Consider the following 20,562-nt stretch of genomic DNA (forward strand, 5'->3'; position numbering starts at 1 on the left):
TGTTTTTATTCTCTGATAGATTTTTTTTTTCTTTTTGTAATCTATTGAACATGGTTATGACAATAAACTGGAAGGAATTAATTGACTTCTCCAGGAGAGTTTACTGTACAAGGAATGAGTAGATAAGCTATGAGCATCACCCATTGGGAATGGTGGATCCATCTATCTGTCTATTTATCTATAATTGTAATCCTGCCTGTGATGATAATGAGATGACTGCTGACTAGTGATCTGTATGGACCACAAAATGGCGCCTACTATGAGGCTTAGTGGCCAGTGAGAAAACAGCAGGATTTTAAGATTTTTTTTATATATAAATAGTGGCATGGAAAATTAAAACTAACCACCAAAAAGTATTTAAAATATCTTTAACATAAAAAACTTCATTTAAACAATAGGACATTTTCTGATGACACATGCCCTTTAAGGCTACAGGTTACACCTAAGCTTTTTCTCTCACTACATCAACTTGTGATGACTACTAACATCACTGAAATCACTTGCCATAGAAATGCATTGATTAGCTTGAAAATCTTTTAAAAATTGCTGCAGCCAAGTGAGTCACTGGGGTTCTTTTAGTCACTAAGTCCTGGGATTTCTGAGCAACTTTTAACCCCTTTAATGCAATATGATGTACAGTACTTGTATGTCAAGTAGGCTCCATATGTGGTGGATGCTGCTGAAATTACAGCAAGCAGACATCCACCGGCAGTGACTGGGATCACAGATAACTTTGATCCCTGTCATTTAACCCCTCAGATGTCACTGTCAATAGCGACTGTGGTATCTGTGCGGTTAGACAGCAGGAGGGGGCTCTCTGATCAGAGCCCCCACAGCGAATTCGCAGCTCCCAGACTTGTCATAGCAAGCTTCCTAAAAAAAGTGGTGCCGGAGACACGGCCTGACAGGCAGCCTGTAAAATACCATAGACTGCAATAGTTTTCTATTGCAGTCCATGGTAAAGGCAATCAGAAGATTGACTAAAAAGTACAGTAAAAAAAAGTTTTAAAAAAAAAATATATATATATATATATATATATATATATATATATATTACAAATTTAAATCACACGCCCCCAATTTTATACATAAAAATAAAAAAAAACATAATTGGTATGGCCACATCCAAAAATGTCCAAACTAATAAAATCTAAACATATTTATTATACATGGTGAATGCCATAACAGACAAAAGGTCAATTTGTTGGGGGTTTTTTGGTCATGTTGCTCTCCCCCGCCAAAAAAAAAAAAATAGAATAAAAAATTATTTTAAAAATTTATATGTACCCCAAAATGGTACAAAAAAAAACCTAAAGCTTGTCCCGCAAAAAGTGAGCCCTCACACAGCTCAGTGTATGAAAAATAAAAATAAAGTTATGGCTTTCAGAATATGGTGATGCAAAAAAATATAAACGTAGTAAATCATAAAATATATAACTAATCATACTGGTTATGATATTTTTAGTGCACACTCAACACTGTAAAAACTAAATGACAATTATATTTTGTTTGTTTTTTACAATTTTAACAGAATTTTTTGCCTTTTTCTAATACAAGATATGATAAATTGAATGATGCCATTGAAAAGTAGAACTTCTGCAAAAATAAAGTAAATAAGCCCTTATATGGCTATGTGAACGGAAACTTAAAAAAGTTACGGCTCTTGGAAGGCGGGGAGGATAAAACAAATGGCTGTCTCATTAAGGGGTTAAAATAGTAACAGATACTTTTTTTTTTCTTCATAGAGGAGCATAAAAATCTTTTGGAAATCTCTTGAAAATGTTTTGATTACTTTCTTTAAAAAAAAAAAATCTTACCACAAAAACTTTAGGTGTAGCTTAAGGGCCCATTCACACAGGCAGTTGATCAGGCTAATTATCATCATCATCAGAAGTCCTAAACTAGTGAATGAAGAGAGCTGTGTGTGCACGACCACCTCTTCATTCCTGGCAGCATACACTGGGGTCCTGTTCTTGAGACAGGAGTAGGTGTAAATGTGCAGGCAATCTCCCGAACAAATCAGGCCTAGAGGGATGAACAATCCCAGTAACGTTTGTTCATCTCTATACAGCAGTGATGAGAGCTGCATGTAAATGGAATGAAATCGGGAATGAATGAATATCTCGATCATTGCTCAATGTATCAGCCTGTGTACACTTTGTCATGGTTCTGTGTACAGTACTAGTTTGTTCCATATTATGGTCAGTAGTTTTCTGTATATATTCATCTCTATAACTAGTTACACTGAGCTTCTAGAGGGGGGGGGTATGATTCAGTATACAGCATCCATGCTCCCATGTACTAAGGATCCTGACTACACCTGTGTTTATGGATGTAAAGCTGTCTGTCATTTGTGTACTGGCAGAGAGGTTGTGGGTGATGCTGCAGTATACCAGTCAAAGCTTAAGTAAAGAATGCAGATGGGCAATAAAGTCAAGATATAAGCTAGAAAACCTGTGAGAAACTGTCTTTACGTGACTCTCTCCAAAATGAAGAGCTGGTCCCATGATTTCAGAAAGACATGTCCGATAACGAGTAGTGAAGTCTGATGGAATTACTGAGCTAAAGTAAATGAATAATGATATAAAACTAATAAATAAGAGAAAAGCAACTAGGATCCAATTACACTGAGGACTGCTTTGAATCGCTCGGTGCTCCCTTTTCTGAAAATTAATGGCAAACTTTGGTATAGGCAGCAGGGGAACATCCTCAGTATTTGACTTTAGCCATTTATCCTTAAATATTTCGCCAACCCTTGGGTAGAGCTCAACTGGCCGAATGGGCAATAGCTGCTGCTTCTTCAAAGCCATCATTCTTTGTTGTATGTCATGAATGGTTTCTAGGTATACCAGTGGAGATTCCTCTGTCTGAGCTGAGCTGCACAAAGATGCTAGATCTAATTCTTCATCTCGTATTTGCTTCATCTCCTCTATTTGTGGAGCAAAAACATCAACCACTTGTTGGTTAAGATCATTGAGGGAGGATAGAAAATCTTGCTTCTTCTGCTCAAGTACTTCAATCAAATTGTCAAAAAACACAAGCACCTCCTTTTTGTCCTCCAGAACAATGTTTTTACAGTTGGTCATTTGCTCCTCTAATGCCCGGATTACAGAGGACACACCTGTGAAGTTCTTATCACTGAGGGCAGCGAATAATCTAGAAGCTGTCTGCTGCTCTTTTGTGTAAGCAACATCTGGGTCCTCTACGGGGTGCCCTTTATGTGGTCCTACCGTAAGACACTGGCCACATATCAGTTTTCTGTCTTTAAGACAAAACATGTTTAGCTGATGTCTACTATGTTCAGCACAGGTTTTTGTTTGATGGTTACTTTTATATTTTTCCACAATGGCCTTCAATGCAAAGTTGACAGGTAGTGAGTGAACTCCGGAGAGAACGTCTGTGGTCCCTCTACAGGCTGGACATTTCAATCTCCCCATTGACAATCTCCATAAATAGCCATCTGAAGACCTGATTAAGTTTTCAAGGCACTTCCTGCAAAACGAATGTGAGCACTGTAGAATTCGAGGATCATCATACACGCTCAAGCAGATCGAGCAGGTCATTTCTTCTTCTAAATGTTCCATTTCCTAAAACAAATGGAAGATAATATTAAAGATTAGAAATATAAAACGAAGACCGGAAAAAAAAGGATCTGGATATGTAACTGTACGGTGTCCACACAAACCAAAGACTGTCAATTTCCCCAACATGTCCGCATTTCAATGTTAGGCTGGGGCTATATGCAATTATGGCAGTGCTGAATTTTTTGCGACTCTGGGGAACAGTCACAGCAACTTGTGAGCTACGCTGTGACCCTATTCAGTTCAATGGCAGCACTGCTGCAAGCAAGCGTCTGTCACACAACCTCCAGCCTTAACCACCTCCCGTCCGCCCATAGACTATAAACGTCCAGGAGGTGGTTCTCTATCTCTGAATGGACGTTTTAAAACGTCCATTCAGAGATCGCAGCTGCACGCTAATCGTGCAGCTGCAGATCGGGTTGCCCGCTGTCAGTGACAGCAGGGCAACCCTTGGAGAAGGCAGGGACAGTTCCCAGGTGTCCCTGCCTATTAGATCGCTGTATACACAGCGCTCACCGAGCGCTGTGTATACAGTGCAGGAAGCGCTGTGCGGTCATGTGATCGCCGGGGACAGGAGAGTGCAGGAACGGTGAAGTCCTTCACAGACCTCGATCAGCCCTGCACTGAGGCTATACAGCGCTGTATTGCACTGTACAGCTTCTCTGGGGGGTGTATTTCTCCTGCAACTGGGGCTACTATGTCAGCTCCAGTTACAGGAGAAATCAACAGTGAAAAAAAAAAAAAAAGTGAAGTTAAAGGGCTTCTGTCACCCCACAAAAGTCCTTTTTATTTTTTTTGGATAGTTACATTCCTTATAGCGCGATATAGGAGAATATAATCTTGTCACTTACTTTCATGCGGCCGTTTCTTTAGAAAACGAAGTTTTATAATATGTAAATCCGGTCTCTACCAGCAAGTAGGGCGTCTACTTGCTGGTAGCCGCAGCAGAAAACCGCCCCCTCGCCGTGTTGATTGACAGGGCCAGCCGTGATCTCCTCCTCCGGCCAGCCCTGTCAGTATTTCAAAAATCGCACGCCTCTGTTCATTCGGCGCAGGCGCTCTGAGATGAGGAGGCTCGTCTCCTCAGAACTCCCTCAGTGCGCCTGCGCCGATGACGTCTTCTCTTTCGGTGATGTCATCGGCGCAGGCGCACTGAGGGAGTTCTGAGGAGACGAGCCTCCTCATCTCAGAGCGCCTGCGCCGAATGAACAGAGGCGCGCGATTTTTGAAATACTGACAGGGCCGGCCGGAGGAGGAGATCACGGCTGGCCCTGTCAATCAACACGGCGAGGGGGCGGTTTTCTGCTGCGGCTACCAGCAAGTAGACGCCCTACTTGCTGGTAGAGACCGGATTTACATATTATAAAACTTCGTTTTCTAAAGAAACGGCCGCATGAAAGTAAGTGACAAGATTATATTCTCCTATATCGCGCTATAAGGAATGTAACTATCCCAAAAAAAAAAAGACTTTTGTGGGGTGACAGAAGCCCTTTAAATGTCCCCCAGAGGACTTGTATGACCTTATGGGGGCCGAAAAGTGTAAAAAAAAAAAAATAAAGTGTTAAAAAAAAAAAAAAAAAGTTTCACATGTAACAATTTTTTTTTCCCCAAGTAAGGAAAAAACATTTTAAAAATAGAAAAAAATTAATAAAATAGACATATTTGGTATTGCCGCGTCCGTGGCGGTCGGCTCTATAAATATATCACATGATCGACCTGGTCCGATAAAGACCATAATAAAAAATAAAAAACTATCAAAAAAAGCCATTTTTGTCACCTTTCATCACAAAAAGTGCAACACCAAGTGATCAAAAAGCGTATGTCCCACAAAATGGTACCAATAAAACCGTCACCTCATTCCGCAAAAAATGAGCAACTACATAAGAAAATCGCTTAAAAAATTAAAAAAAAACTATAGCTCTTAGAACATGGAGTCACTAAAACCTCATTTTTCTGGTTTAAAAAATGCTAGCATTGTGTTAAAGTGAAATAAATAAAAAAAAGTATACATATTAGGTATCGCCGTGTCCGTAACAACCAGCTCTATAAAAATATCACATGACCTAACCACTCGGGTGAACACCATTAAAAAAAAAAAAGTTTGTCATATTGCATCACAAAAAGTGCAACACCAAGCGATCAAAAAGGCGTATGTCCCACAAAATAGTACCAATAAAACTGTCACCTCATCCTGGGAAAAATGAGCCCCTACATAAGAAAATTGCTAAAAAATAAATAAAACTATAGCTCTCAGAACATGGACACATTAAAATATAATTCTTTTGTTTCAAAAATGCTATTATTGTGTAAAACTTAAATAAATAAGAAAAAGTATACATATTAGGTATCGCCACGTCCGTAAAGATCTGCTCTATAGAATTGTCACTCGACCGAACCCCTCAAATGAACGCTGTAAAAATAAATAAATAAAAACTGTGCTAAAACAACCAATTTTTTGGTCACCTTGCCCCATAAAGTGTTATAATAAATGATCAAAAAATATGTACCCAAAAATAGTACCAATAAAACTGGCACCTTATCTCCTAGTTTCCAAAATGGGGTCACTTCTTGGGAGTTTATACTGTAAGGGTGCATCAGGGGGGCTTCAAATAGGACATGGCATCTAAAAACCATATGGCGTTCCTTTCCTTCTGCGCCCTGCCGTGTGCCCATACAGCAGTTTATGACCACATGTGGGGTGTTTCTGTAAACCGCAGAATCTGGGTAATAAATTTTGAGTTTTGTTTGGCTGTTAACCATCGATGTGTTAAAGAAAAAATTGTATTAAAATGGAAAATCTGTCAAAAAAGTGAAATTTTAAAATTTGATCTTCATTTTCCTTTAATTCTTGTGGAACGCCTAAAGGGTTAACAAAGTTTGTAAAATCGGTTTTAAGTAACTTGAGGGGTGTAGTTTCTACAATTGGGTCAATTATGGGGGTATCCATTATGTAGGCCCCACAATGTGACTTCAGACCTGAACTGGCCCTTAAAAAGTGGGTTTTGGCAATTTTCTTAAAAATTTTAAGAATTGCTTCTAAACTTCTAAGCCTTCTAACGTCCTAAAAAATAAAATGACATTTCCAAAATGATGCCAATATAAATTAGACATATGGGGAATGTTAAGTAATAAATATTTTATGAAGTATCACTTTCTGTTTTAAAAGCAGAGAAATTGAAATTTAGAAAATACATTTTTTCATAAATAAAAGGTGAAATATATTGACCCAAATTTATGACTATCATGAAGTACAATGTGTCACGAGAAAACATTCTCTGAATGACTTGGATAAGTAAAAGCATTCCAAAGTTATTACCACATAAAGTGAGATATGTCAGATTGGCTAAATTAGGCCTGGTCAGGAAGGGGGCAAATGGCCCAGATGTGAAGTGGTTAAACTTTATCAATTTTCTGAATTTTCCTCACCAAAATGTCTACATCCCAGGAGTCTAGAATAATAGAACATGGAGAAATCAGTCCCTCATATGGTATATACTGTAGCTGGCAGTGTAGTTGATGCATGATCTTGCTTCACTCTATACCTACTCCTACTACTCAGCATCACACAGCTTTAGGGCTCATGCACATGACCGTTGGGTGTTTTGTGGTCCGCACAGATACCAGCTGTGTGCATTCTGCATTTTATGGAACGGAACGGCCACCCCCAAATAGAAATCCTTGTTTGTAATGTGGACAATAATAGGACATGTACTTTTTTTTGTGATATGGACACAGAATGCGCACGGAGTCATTTTTGTTTTTTGCGGCCCCATTGAAGGGTAATGGTTCCACATACGGGTCGCCAAAAAAATTAACCGACACGGAAAAGAAATATGAAAATTATTAGCCATCTATCACTTCCCAAAGACAATGTACTGCAAGGGAGATCAATTTGCACATCTGTGGGCCTTCAATACAGAAAAGGTAAAAAAAAAAAAATAATAATAATGTTATAGACAAACCCAGTTAACCCCTTCCTGATGCAGCACTTTTTGTTTTTTACTCCCTGCTTTCCAGGAAATTTTTATAATTTTTCTGTTCACAGCATGAGGGCATGTTGTGGGATAGGTACTTTCTAATGGCACCACGTAATTTTCCATATGATATAGTGGGAAAATGTTTTTTTTTTTTTTTTTTTTTTTAAAATAAGGTGGAATTGGGAAAAAACACACAATCCCACCACTGTTTTATGAGTTTTATTTTTATGGCATTTCTTATATGGTAAAAGCGACTTGTTAACTTCATTCTCCAGGTCAGTACGATTACAGCGATTTCACATTAATATAGTTTTTCTTCTGTTTTACTACTTAAAAAAAAAAAAAAAACTTTGAAACAAATTTTTTCTTTGCATCACCATATTCTGACACCCATAACTTTTTAATATTTAAGGTCTATGGAGCTGTGTGTGGCTCATTTTTTGAGGGAAGATCTGTATTTTTTATTGATACCATTTTGGGGTGTGTATGACTTTTTGATTACTTTTTCTTCAATTTTTAGGGAGGTGAAGCGAACCCCCAAAAATGGCGAATTGTATATATATTTCTTTTTTCCTGTTTCGCCGTGTACTGTATGGGATAAATACGTTTATATTTTAATAGTTTAGCCATTTTCGGACGCAGTGACACTAATTATCTTTATTTTTTGTTATCTTTGTTGTTTATTTATTTGTAAAATGTATTCAAATTTTTCTATTTTTTTTATTTATTCTTTGGTCTTTTTTATGGCTATATTTTGTCATCTGATCGCTTATTCCATAGACTGGTATGGGAGAATCACTACATTCCTATCAAGCCATGTCTGAACTTTGCTATGGCAGGCCTTTAGAGCCTTCAGTAGGCCCAAAGCTACTACAGCAACTGAACAGCTAGATGATGATGTTGAGGGGCAACCATTTGGTCTCCGGGAAAACATGCTCCTGGTAAATGACTACTCAGATTCCATGGTCACAATTGACAACACAATCCAAGTGGTTAAAGGCCCGAGATTGACGTTGTTGCCAACCACGAACACTCCCACTGGGTATCTACTGTATAAAACAGCAGGTATTCTGCGGCTATGGTGCAAGCTTAGATCCTGAGCACACGCCAACTTTAAAGACCTGACATTTGCCGTACATGTACAGTGGTTATTGAGAAGGGGTTAACAACTAAATAAAAGGTGAATTCACACACAGCAGATTTGTTGCATACATTTCTGCACATGCCCCATTCATCTCATCGCATGCTGTTGAAACAACCCAATTCACATGCATTTTTCAGTGATAGAAATTTCTGCATCAAATCTTTTGCATGTGAATTCTGACATATTCAGCTTGATTAGTTATCTATACCCCTTCCATCTGACATGGTCAAATTATATATGGACACATTTAAAAGGACATTTCTCAGCAGGATCAACCCCATTAAAAGTCCATAATGCCTGGTAGGGCTGACCCTGCTGATTAAAAACATACTCTTCTTCCCCTAGTCTGTTGCTACATTTAGCATAAAGGTTTTAATAAATATGCAAATTAGGCTTAAATGCACTGAGGGAACCAGTGCAGAGGTGCTAAGGTGCACAAAGTTGCTAGGGCCTTCCCTCAGTGCACTAAACCCTTAGAGGCACATTTATTAAGACCGCCGTTTTATACGCCGGTCTTAATAAAGGACCATAGCTGGAGATGGATCCGCCGCAGTTAAGAGCCGCAGGCCTCTCCGTAACTTCGGCACATTCAGCGGCAGTTCTAAATGTAAGACAGGTTCCTTGCTATCTTACATTTAGGCCATTTACTTTGCCTAAAAAAGGCGTAAAAAATTATGAATGAGATTTACCTGCCGGCCCATCCCCTTCTCTACCCACAATTTCAGACTTGGCGTGAGAGGAGAAAGGTCGCAGATAGCGGCACAACTAACGTTTGTGCCACCATCTCCGCCTGAAATATGCCTAATTTAGGTGTATTTCAGATTAGTAAATGACCCCCTTAATTTTTAAAAACACTTATTTCTGCTAAACACACCAATGAATGGGGGGGGGGGGGGGAATTATGTTTTTAATCAACCCTACCAGACATTATCATGGATCATGTGATCACTAGAACGAGGAAAGAGAAGTGTTCGCATATCACACTCTTTCTGCTGCAGAGGATGGAATCGAGACAGGCCCATATCAATAGTTTTTTTGAAAACTCAGTGGTACTGAATTGTGTAGCCTGTAACATTACTTGTATCCACAAAAAGAGTCTGGTGGCTTACACTCAAATCAAAAACACATACCATATGTTAAATGTAAAATAACAGAAAATATGAAACTTAATTTTGGACAAATCTATAAAATCTACTTATTTTTATTTTATTTGTAGAAATGGGTCTCAACTCTATGGAGCAAATGTGATCTGAATACAGCCTTACCCATTCTTATACTTACCCCACCAAATGTAAATACAAAGGTCTCATAAGGAGATATAAAATTCTCACAATTATGAAAATGTTTTCGGCATACCACTTTTGCTATACTAAACCGATTATGAACCTACAAAAAGAGACCTCTTGTATAAGTTGCTGCCATATGATCATCAATACTTTGGGCACACCCACTGATCAGAATTTTGATGGGGCTACAGCACTCGAATGAGCACTGTCACATTTTCCCAGTCAAGTGAATGGAATTGAACAGCAATACCAAGCACAGCCCTCATCCTAGGAATAGGAATGCTCATTGTATCATGGGTAAATCTTCATGCCTATGGCCAGCTTATAATGCATTGGGCCATATTAACCCGTTCACTACCGAGCCACTTTTCACCTTAAATCCCAGGCCGATTTTTGCAAATCTGACATGCGTCACTTTATGTGCTAATAACTTTGGAACGCTTTTACTTATCCAAGCCGTTCTGTTTTCTCGTGACACATTGTACTTTATGACAGTGGTAAATTTGAGTCGATATATTTCACCTTTATTTATAATAGAATCAAAAAATGTAAAAAAAAATTCTAAATTTTAATTTCTCAACTTTTAAGACAGATATACCTCATAAAATAGTTCTCAATGAACATTCCCCATATGGCTTAGAATTTTAGAAGCCATTTTTAAAATTAACAAAATTTCCAAAACAATTTTTTTAAGCACCAATTCAGTTCTAAAGTGATTTTGAGGGACTTTCGTAATGCTAACCACCCATAAATGACCCCATTTTAGAAACTACACCCCTCAAATTATTCAAAACTGATGTTACAAACGTTGTTAACCCTTGAGGTGTTTCACAATAATTAAATAAAAATGGAGGTGAAATTTAAAAATTTCATTTTTTGGTAGATTTTTTATGTTAATTTTTTCTTGCAACACAGCAGGGGTTAACAGCAAAATAAACCTACTCTGATTCTGCAGTTTACAGAAATACCCCATATGTGGTGGTAAACTGCTCTATGGGCACGTGGCAGTGGTCAGAAGGAAAGGTTCGCCATATGGATTTGAAGAGACCCTGACGTAACCCTACAGTGGAAACCCTCAAAAAGTGACACCATTTTGGACATTACACCCCTTAAAGAATATATTAAGGGGGGTACTGAGCACTTTGACCCCCTAAGCATTTTACAGAATTTGGAAACACTTGGCTGTAAAAATGAAAAGTTTCATTTCGTTCAATAAAATGTTGCTTTAGCCTCAAATTTTTAATTTTCACAAAAGGTAACAGGAGACAAAGCACCCCATAATTTGTTACCCATTTTCTCCTTAGTACGGCAACACCCCATATGTGATAGTAAACTGCTGGGGGTGGCAAATGGCAGGATTCAGAAGGGAAGGAGTGCCATATGGCTTTTAAAGCAGATTTTGATGGATTGGTTTACGGGTGCCATTGGTTTTAATTTTTTGAGTGATTGTCTTATGTAGGGGCTCATTTTTGCGGGATGAGGTGACGTTACCATTGGTACTATTTTGGGGTACATAAGATTTTTTGATCGCTTGGTATTGACAATTTTTGTGCGCCAAGGTGAAAAAAAAAAGTCTGTTTTGGCATAGTTTTTTTATTTTTATTTTTTTTACAGCATTCACCTTTTTATAGATCAGGTTGTTACAGACATGGCGATGCCTAATATGTCTATCATTTTTATATTTGTTAAGTTTTACACAGTGAAAGCCTTTTTGAACAGAATAAAATCTTGTTTTTGTTTTGCCATTTTCTGAGCCATAGGTTTTTTTAGTTTTTGGCCGATTGTCTTAGGTAGGGTCTCATTTTTTGCGGGATGATATGACTGTTTAATTGGTACTAGAGATTATTAAATTCGTTCACGCTGCATTTACTGGTAAAAGGTGAATTGTGTTATGGATTCCATAACCACGGACCATAACGCAATTCTATTGCATAACGGAAACGGGACGGATCTGTTTTGCAGCCCATAGCCTTCTATTATTACGGAATGAATTATGCATTCCATCATAGAATTGCGTTATGGTCCGTGGTAACGGAATGCATAAAGCAATTCACCTTTTACCAGTAAACGAAGCGTGAACGAATTTTAAAATATGAAATTCGCTCATCTCTAATTGGTACTATTTTTGGGTACAAGACTTTTTGATCGCTTGGTGTTCAATTTTTTTGTCACCCTGCGTCACAAAAAGTGCCCGTTTTGGCATAGTTTTTTTTCTTTTCTTTTTTTACAGCATTCACCTGAGGAGGCATCTCATGCGATATTTTTATGAAGCAGGTTGTTACGACGCGGCGATACCTAATATGTCTATCATTTTTATTTTTGTTAAGTTTTACACAGTGAAAGCCTTTTTGAACAGAATAAAATCTTGTTTTTGTGTTGCTATTTTCTGAGAGCCATAGTTTTTATATTTTTTGGGCGATTCTCTTTGCGGGGTGAGATGACGGTTTGATTGGTACCATTTTGGGATACATACGCTTTTTTGATCGCTTGGTATTACACTTTTTGTGAGGCAAGGTGACCAGAAAATGGCTGTTTTGGCACCTTTTTTTTTTTTAACAGCGATACCCAATATGTCTACTCTTCTTTTTTTACCTATTTTTTTTAATTAATTTTGGGAAAAGGATGCTTTTTTTTTTTTTTTTGTCCCACGTTTTTTTGGCATAGAAGAAAATGGCAATCTACGCCGGTCAGGGGTTGGCATAGATTTCAGTACAGATGCACGGACTGCCAAAAGCTGTGCCTAAGTAAAGGCCACTTATATTGATGACCTATCCTCTGGATAGGGCAGTAATATCTGATTGGTGGGGGTCTGATACCTTGGACCCCCGCAGATCAGCTGTTTGAAGAGGTAGCGGCGCTCTATGGGAGCGCTGATTCCTGTCCATTACTCTACGTGTGAATGCAGCAAGTACTTGTCATTACACTGCACTGCCGAAACTTTCAAGATGACGGGCAATGTAATGAACAGGAAGCATCACTCGCATGGAGAGCTGCCTCCTCTTCAAACAGCTCATCAGCGGGAGTGCCAGGTGTGGGACCTCCACCGATACTGATGACCTATCCACCGGCCTATGAGTGGGGTTATCATAGGCCAGTGTACGCTGCTGGTCTATGATAAATCAGGGCCACAATCTTTTAATATAATGAGCGTATGTAATGTATGTGTACTGTCCTTAGCTTCACAGGTGCATTGCAAATGTGATGAGTGTTACTGGAGATGGACTTATCTTCAGTAAGTTATAACTTCTTTTACTAATGAATACAGAAACTGCTGGTTTTGATATGGGCAGGTTTGGAACGGTAAGGCTGCGTTCATATCTCTGTTTCGGAGATCTGGCTCAAATGCTGGCTATCAGCCAGACAAAAAAACATTGCATGCAACAGTTTTTGTCTAGCCAAACCCCAACATTTATGCGTGAAATCTGCCGGATGACCGCCAGACCTCATTGCAGTCCATGGGGATCTGGCGGGGAAGTATAGGATCCGGCAGGCTGTTACGGCACAGAGATGTGAATGAAACCGAAGGCTAGGTTCACACAAGCAAGTTTTTTGTCCAGAACACATCTGTCTGGATTTGTGAACAGACAGCATCCGGACTGAACCCTGACCCATTAATTTCAGTTATTTTCCACTGACCATCTCTCCATTAGGTCTCATGCACACGGCCGTGGTCGTATTGCGGACCGCAAACGGCGGGTCGGCAATCCACAGCCGCCGGCCGTGTGCACCACGCATCACGGATGCGGACCCATTCTCTTGAATGGGTCCGCAATTCCGGAAATGCGGAACGGAACACCGGAAGCACTATGGAGTGCTTACCCTGGTGCTTCTTTCCATGGTTCCGCACCGCAAAAAAATATGACGTCATATTTTTTTGCGGTGCGGACATACCACGGACCCATTCAAGTTGAATGGGTCCGGCCCGCTGCACGGATGTTGCCCGTGCATTGGGGACCGCAGTTGCGGTCCCCAATGCACGGAACGGTCGCACAACGGCCGCGTGCATGAGGCCTTAAGTAGAAAAAAAATATAAAATCACAGCTTGTTCTAGCTTCGTTAGTTTTTACAGGACTGGTCCATTCAAGTCAATGGGTCAGTAAAATAAAATAAAAAAGCACATGGATGGCATCGGGATGCAGTCCATCTTTCACTGATGGGTGCTAGTAGATGCTATATGTTATTCTTCAGTTTTTCTTCACTCCTGAAAATCGGATACAATCCTGATGGAAAAAAAAAAAACTGAATGCAATCGCAGACAAAACTGATTCCACTTGCATGCAATACCATCAGTTTGTCACTGAACAGAACCTGACGCATTCCATATCGCTTATGTGAAAGAGGCCTAAACATCATCTGCATAAAGACATGCTGGTTTAGTGGTTCCACAGCTACTGACAGGTCCTTTAAAATAATATATACCGTTATGGAAGTACTCATTTGTACAGGAGGACCAGTGGGTCTTAGAAATATTGGAGGTCTAATCTGAGGTCTTATTTGGGTTCTGAGCTGAGGTCTGAATGGGGGGTCCTATTAACGTTGAGGGTGTTCTGAGGTCTGATTAACACTGGAGCTCGGAGCTGAGGTCTAATGAAAAATATATTTTTTTTAAATTATTTTCCTCCCCTAAAACTTAGGTGCGTCTTATAGAGCAACAAAATTTGGTACTTACCTTTAGAATTCTTATGTCCCTGGCCACATTTGTTTGCGCTCTTGTATACTGGGGTACCACATGAGCGTGCCAGGCAATCACAGCCTGCTCAGTGACATGTTGACCATAGTGATGTCACTAGGGTGGGCTGCAATTAGCTGTCCTGTGCATTTAATGTCATCCCTATGGATGACACACCAGCATGCATGAGTGTATACAGAAATGTAGCAAGGCGGCTTCAGGAGTGGCAGTAAAGAATTTGAAAGGCAAGTAAATTAATAAATTTTATTATTTTAATAATGTAATCTTTTTTTTTTTCTCCCAAAACATTAGATTTCTGCAGTGCATAAGCTCACCCCATACACATTAGCTCTACTATGACTGGAAAGGAGGGCGTGGAGGGTGGTCTTTCAGACACTCAGACGTCTGCTGAGCTCTAGGGGGAGCACATTTATCGACCGGTTGGATTTTTCCTGTCCAATTCTATTGTTCCCCAATCGCCATCTCAGGTGACTGGCAGCTGCTCACTCCACCCTTCTCCATAGGGATTAATATGCATGTTTAGAATGGGGGGGGGGGGGGGGGGGTATAAGGGTGTTAACTGCTGGCCAAAATATCTTTCTTTTATGGGTGGCCAGCTTTAGTGTCCTTTTTATTACATTTGTCTCGGGCATGATTTAAGCACGTACCACTAGGAAAGTGGGCAGATTAAATTTAGCAAGCTGTTCCTTAATTCCCCCTCCCCCCACCAACACTCCTCCTTCCGTCCCATGGGCTGATCAATGCGAAATAACATGTTTATTGAGATGAACTGTTACCTTACAGTATAATATCTGTGTGACACTTCACAGCAGAGCGACAGGCTGGGAAATGACTGGGCCTGCAAGGGTTGAAAACCTTAGATCTATTCCTGTCTGGCCACAAAGCTGCCGTTCTCCAGTCTTTAAAGGGTGAATCCAGACAATGAGTCCGCAGGAACTGTAACGATGATGGAAAGGTTATCCATTCAATATACTGAGAATTATAATCCCCATTTCTATCACTGATGCCAGTCTATAGAACTCAGGGCACATATACGTCCAATCCACCGCCGCTTTCTATATAACTGCCCCCTTATGATGTGATTATCCAGTCTGTGCCCTCCGTTCTAGCTGCACCATATTTCACAGCTGATAACATTTACAATGCATCGATAAGTAGGCTAGTCCAATATAAAATGAGAATGCATGAACACATATGACGCATTTTTTTGTGGACCTACATGTATGGGCGAGCACACGGCATTATGTGCATTTTAGTTTTTCATTCTATTTTACCATGCAATCCAGGATACTTGTAGTACTAAAATCTAACAATAGTTACATTTCTAACAGTCCCAATAAGTGCTTCATACATATAAAAATGCTACAAAAAAAGCATAAAGGTAAAACACAGAAAACATACTATATCTATCTAATGAATGGGAAAAGAGCACTGAACTTTCAGTTATTTTTAAAGGTTGCATTTGCATATTTTTTTTGCATTTATCAGCGTTTAGAAGTGTAAAATTATAAGAACATCTGGTTAAAAAAAGGGTGTGGACCAAGAAATGTGCCAGGATACAGAAGGGGTGAGGCAATGCATTCTCATCATTAGTACCATTAATAAAAAAAGAGCCTTTTTTATACATATTAACCATGCAAGCTCTTTACTGCACATAAAATATATCAAATATCATTTTACATGTTAATTTTTTTTTTTTACAATATTTTGTACATAACATATGAATACAATAATAATTTACATATTACAACAGGACAGAAATATAACTATTATAGGATATATATATATATATATATATATATATATATATATATATATATATATATTATATATATATATATATATATATATACACACACAGAGAGAGAGAGAGAGAGAGATTCTCACAAGCAAACTTCCCAGTATATTTTATGTATTATGAAATGGAAATAAGTCACTTGGAATATCCATTTTTTAGAATTGACTAGGGGTCATAAATGAAAATTTAAAGTAAAATGTAAAAACTATTTAAAAAGGAAATAATTTAAATAAAAATGTGAACTACTTATTGAGAGGTCACTGGGAATATAAAAGTAATGTAAACTGCAGGGTGATACCTTGACCTGGTAACTTCTCCCATTTTACACTATTTCTCCTACTATTACAGAATCCTGTAATAATATTGTACCAAGCACCATATGCTCTCACCAGCTTTTATTCCTTAATCCTTTTTGTTTTGGCTAATTATAAATGCTCATTCTTAAATCACATTCATTCTCTAACAGATTATATTTTAGCCAGGAATACACAATGCATCTAAAAACAATACAATTCAATTAGATTGTTAGATTCCTTTCACAGAATCTTCACTTCCATCCACTTGCTGTGCACATTGTAATACACAGAGTCACACAGAAACCACTGCTTCTTCTACTCCAAGATGAGACTTTGCTTCTACAGATTTAAAGCAAAACCTTTTTCAAAATTAAACTGTGGATCTCCTTGTATCTGAAATACTTATAATGTATCAATCAGTAACATACAGAACGGGAAAACTAATTGGTCCAGATATTTAGAAATAAAAGTCTATGGTGCTTCAATAAATAAATTAAAATATATATATATATATATATATACATACACACACACACACACACACACACACACACACACACACACACACACACTAAATAGAAAAAACAGCAGCACAGCCCTGGGCAGGTGGACCACTAGATGAGGCAGTGAAAAGGGTTTCAGACCCAATTTATTCCCCTGCAATATTTCCGCCCTTTTCACTAACTATTGGAGTGCTGCCTCACCTTTTGTTCATTTATATTTGTCTGTCTATATATATATATATATATATACACACACATATATATATACATACATATACTCACCCACATATATATATATAATTATCTATTCCTTTTTTTAATTATATTATCACATTTTTATTTAATTTATAAATTATTAATTTTACTTAATTATAAAATGTGAGTGCATTTATATTTATTACGTATATCCATATCCAGCTCTTCTCTTTGTGTGAGAGGATTTTGGATGGATGTAATAATTTCTTGTCTGCTCGATTTTATTTATTTTTTATTTTTTATTTTTTTGCTGTAATGGAAGCTTTGAAATAATAAAAAAAATATTCAAATATTTTTGTAATTAGACAAATAAAAATGATCAGGGGATAATGTCGGGGTTGGACTGTGGGTTATTGGGGCTCCTGTAGTAATAGTGGCAGCACTGTGCACCACTAAGGGAAGACACATAAAGGATAATAATGAAGATGGTGCTTATTGCTAGAAATAATAATTATGATATAAAACATTGGAGACTGCCCTCATAGGAGCTAAATGGATGAGTGTTTTTTGCATTCAGTGCCCCATCTACATTTGGCAGGTATGTACTGGTTATACTGGGATTCAGCTTTCCAAAATATGTATCATCTGTGTAAGGGATGAGGTGCCTGAAGGATCCAGTGTGATAGAAAGAGACAGACAGACAGGCAGATATATCAGACAGACAGACAGAGATATATAAGGCAGACAGATATATAAGACACAGTCAGATATATCAGACAGATGGACAGATAGATATATAAGAGATATATATATATATATATATATATATATATATATATATATATATATATATATAACAGATATATAAAAGACAGACAGATATATATCATATATCTGTCTGTCTTTTATATATCTGTCTGTCTTATATGTCTGTCATATATATATATATGACAGACATATAAGACAGACAGACAGACATATAAGACAGTCAGACATATAAGACAGTCAGATATATAAGACAGTCAGATATATAAGACAGACAGAGGAGATAGATATGACATACATAGATACATGAGACAGATAAATAGGTAGATATATGAAATACATAGTTATAAAAGATAGATAGATAGACAGATAGATAGACAGATAGATAGATAGAGTAGACACACTGACAGGCAGATGAGATAGATATGACATACATACATATATGAGACAGACAGATGAATAGGTAGATATATGAAATACTCAGCTGTAAAAGGTAGGTAGATAGATAGAAAGTCCAGTGCTATAGGCTGTAAAGGATCCCTCTCCGATTAGTGTATAGGATACAACCCGCAGCCTGCTGGGGGTTGTAGTTCCACAACAGCTGGAGTCCATGTATCATTGCTGGCACTGCACATGGAGTCTATAGATAGTAGTATTAGGACACTGGAGCAGCACTGTCTTCTCGGTGGGCTCAGTATCAGAACACAAGGTTCTTACCTCGGGGCCGCAGCGTCTTTCTGCCGTGCAGTGTGGATGACAGAGTCGGGTGACAGAACCGGGCTGCTTGTAACGTCAGTGTGGAGAGTGGCGGCACTGCGCATGCGCATTCCATTCAAACTCCAGAGGCGGCGAATAGTAAAAGTTCTTTTCGAAAGTAATCACCCGGGGCCGCCAGTGAGAGCAGCCCGGCCTGGTAACCGCTGCCTGACGCTGGGCCGGGAGCAGACAGCCTGTAAACGCCTCACGTAGTCTGTGGACAACCGAAATGGTAAAGGCTAAATCGGTAAAGGCTAAATCCCATGACTCGGAGGGACCTTGTGACGTCATGGAGGCACGTGACCGCCTCCTCATTCAGAGTAATGGCGTCTGAAGTGAGAGGAGAGCAGCACCAGTGCCTGTCTTTACCACAGGTATTTACACTGGGTGCTCTTGACTGCCAGTGGCGGAGGGAGAATCCGTTCTTATCACATACAGACTGGTATTTGCACTCAGGGAAACAGCAGTGATTATAGTGGGTGCACAAATGTGTTGAGGGGAGGGGGGCTGAACATGCTGGGAAAGTGTGTGTCTGTGGGGGGAGGGGGTAGATGGTGAACATGGGGGGGGAAATGTGTGGGGGGGATGTGAACATGGCGGGAAAATGAGGGGGTGAACATGGTGTGTGGGGGGGTTAACGTGCTGTGTGTGGTGGGGGGGTTAACGTGCTGTGTGTGGTGTGGGGGGGGGGTTAAGGGGGGACCGTGGTTGGGGGGGGGGGAAGGGTTAAACCTTGCTGTGGGGGGGGGGAGGGGTGAACCGTGCTGTGGGGGGGGGGGGGGGAGGGGTGAACCGTGCTGTGTGGGGGAGGGGGGTGAACCGTGCTGTGTGGGGGGGGGGGGGGGGGGGGTGAACCGTGCTGTGTGGGGGGGGGGGGGGGAACCGTGCTGTGTGTGGGGGGGGGGGGGGAGAGGGGTGAACCGTGCTGTGTGGGGGGGGGGGGGGAGAGGGGTGAACCGTGCTGTGTGGGGGGGGGGGGGGGGTGAACCGTGCTGTGGGGGGGGGGGGGGGGGGGGGGGAGAGGGGTGAACCGTGCTGTGTGGGGGGGGGGGGGAGAGGGGTGAACCGTGCTGTGTGGGGGGGGGGAGAGGGGTGAACCGTGCTGTGTGGGGGGGGGGGGGAGAGGGGTGAACCGTGCTGTGTGGGGGGGGGGGGGAGAGGGGTGAACCGTGCTGTGTGGGTGGGGGGGGGGAGAGGGGTGAACCGTGCTGTGGGGGGGGGGGGGGGGGGAGGGGTGAACCGTGCTGTGTGGTGGGGGGGGAGGGGTGAACCGTGCTGTGTGGTGGGGGGGGGAGTGAACCGTGCTGTGTGGTGGGGGGGGGAGGGGTGAACCGTGCTGTGTGGGGGGGGGGGGGGAGGGGTGAACCGTGCTGGGGGGGAGGGGTGAACCGTGCTGGGGGGGGGGAGGGGTGAACCGTGCTGTGTGGGGGGGGGGAGGGGTGAACCGTGCTGTGTGGGGGGGGGGGAGGGGTGAACCGTGCTGTGTGGGGGGGGGAGGGGTGAACCGTGCTGTGTGGGGGAGGGGGGGTGAACCGTGCTGTGTGGGGGAGGGGGGTGAACCGTGCTGTGTG

At 40.4% G+C, this 20,562-nt stretch overlaps 1 protein-coding gene across 3 annotated transcripts; it reads right to left on the reverse strand.

Moving 5' to 3' along the window:
- Positions 1 to 1,052: 1,052 nt before the first annotated feature.
- Positions 1,053 to 19,022, reverse strand: TRIM59 (tripartite motif containing 59). 3 transcript variants are annotated; one of them, XM_040431062.1, is made up of 3 exons: positions 18,953 to 19,022; positions 15,460 to 15,614; positions 1,053 to 3,587 (listed from the first exon to the last, which is right to left on the reverse strand). In XM_040431062.1, exon 3 carries the CDS (start codon positions 3,582 to 3,584, stop codon positions 2,397 to 2,399), a length of 1,188 nt encoding a protein of 395 aa, XP_040286996.1. In that variant the 5' UTR covers positions 3,585 to 3,587; positions 15,460 to 15,614; positions 18,953 to 19,022; the 3' UTR covers positions 1,053 to 2,396. The 3 variants fall into 3 exon arrangements, with proteins under 3 accessions (XP_040286996.1, XP_040286994.1, XP_040286997.1); XM_040431060.1 differs by lacking the exon at positions 15,460 to 15,614 and having other exon boundaries at positions 18,953 to 19,020; XM_040431063.1 differs by lacking the exons at positions 15,460 to 15,614; positions 18,953 to 19,022 and adding an exon at positions 14,658 to 14,782.
- Positions 19,023 to 20,562: the final 1,540 nt, after the last annotated feature.

The sequence above is a fragment of the Bufo bufo genome, chromosome 4 (genome assembly GCF_905171765.1).
Source record: "Bufo bufo chromosome 4, aBufBuf1.1, whole genome shotgun sequence".
Taxonomy (NCBI): domain Eukaryota; kingdom Metazoa; phylum Chordata; class Amphibia; order Anura; family Bufonidae; genus Bufo; species Bufo bufo.

Coding starts and splice junctions, on each gene's coding strand:
- TRIM59 (XM_040431062.1), bottom strand. CDS start 3,584: ATGGAACATTTAGAAGAAGAAATGACCTGCTCGATCTGCTTGAGCGTG.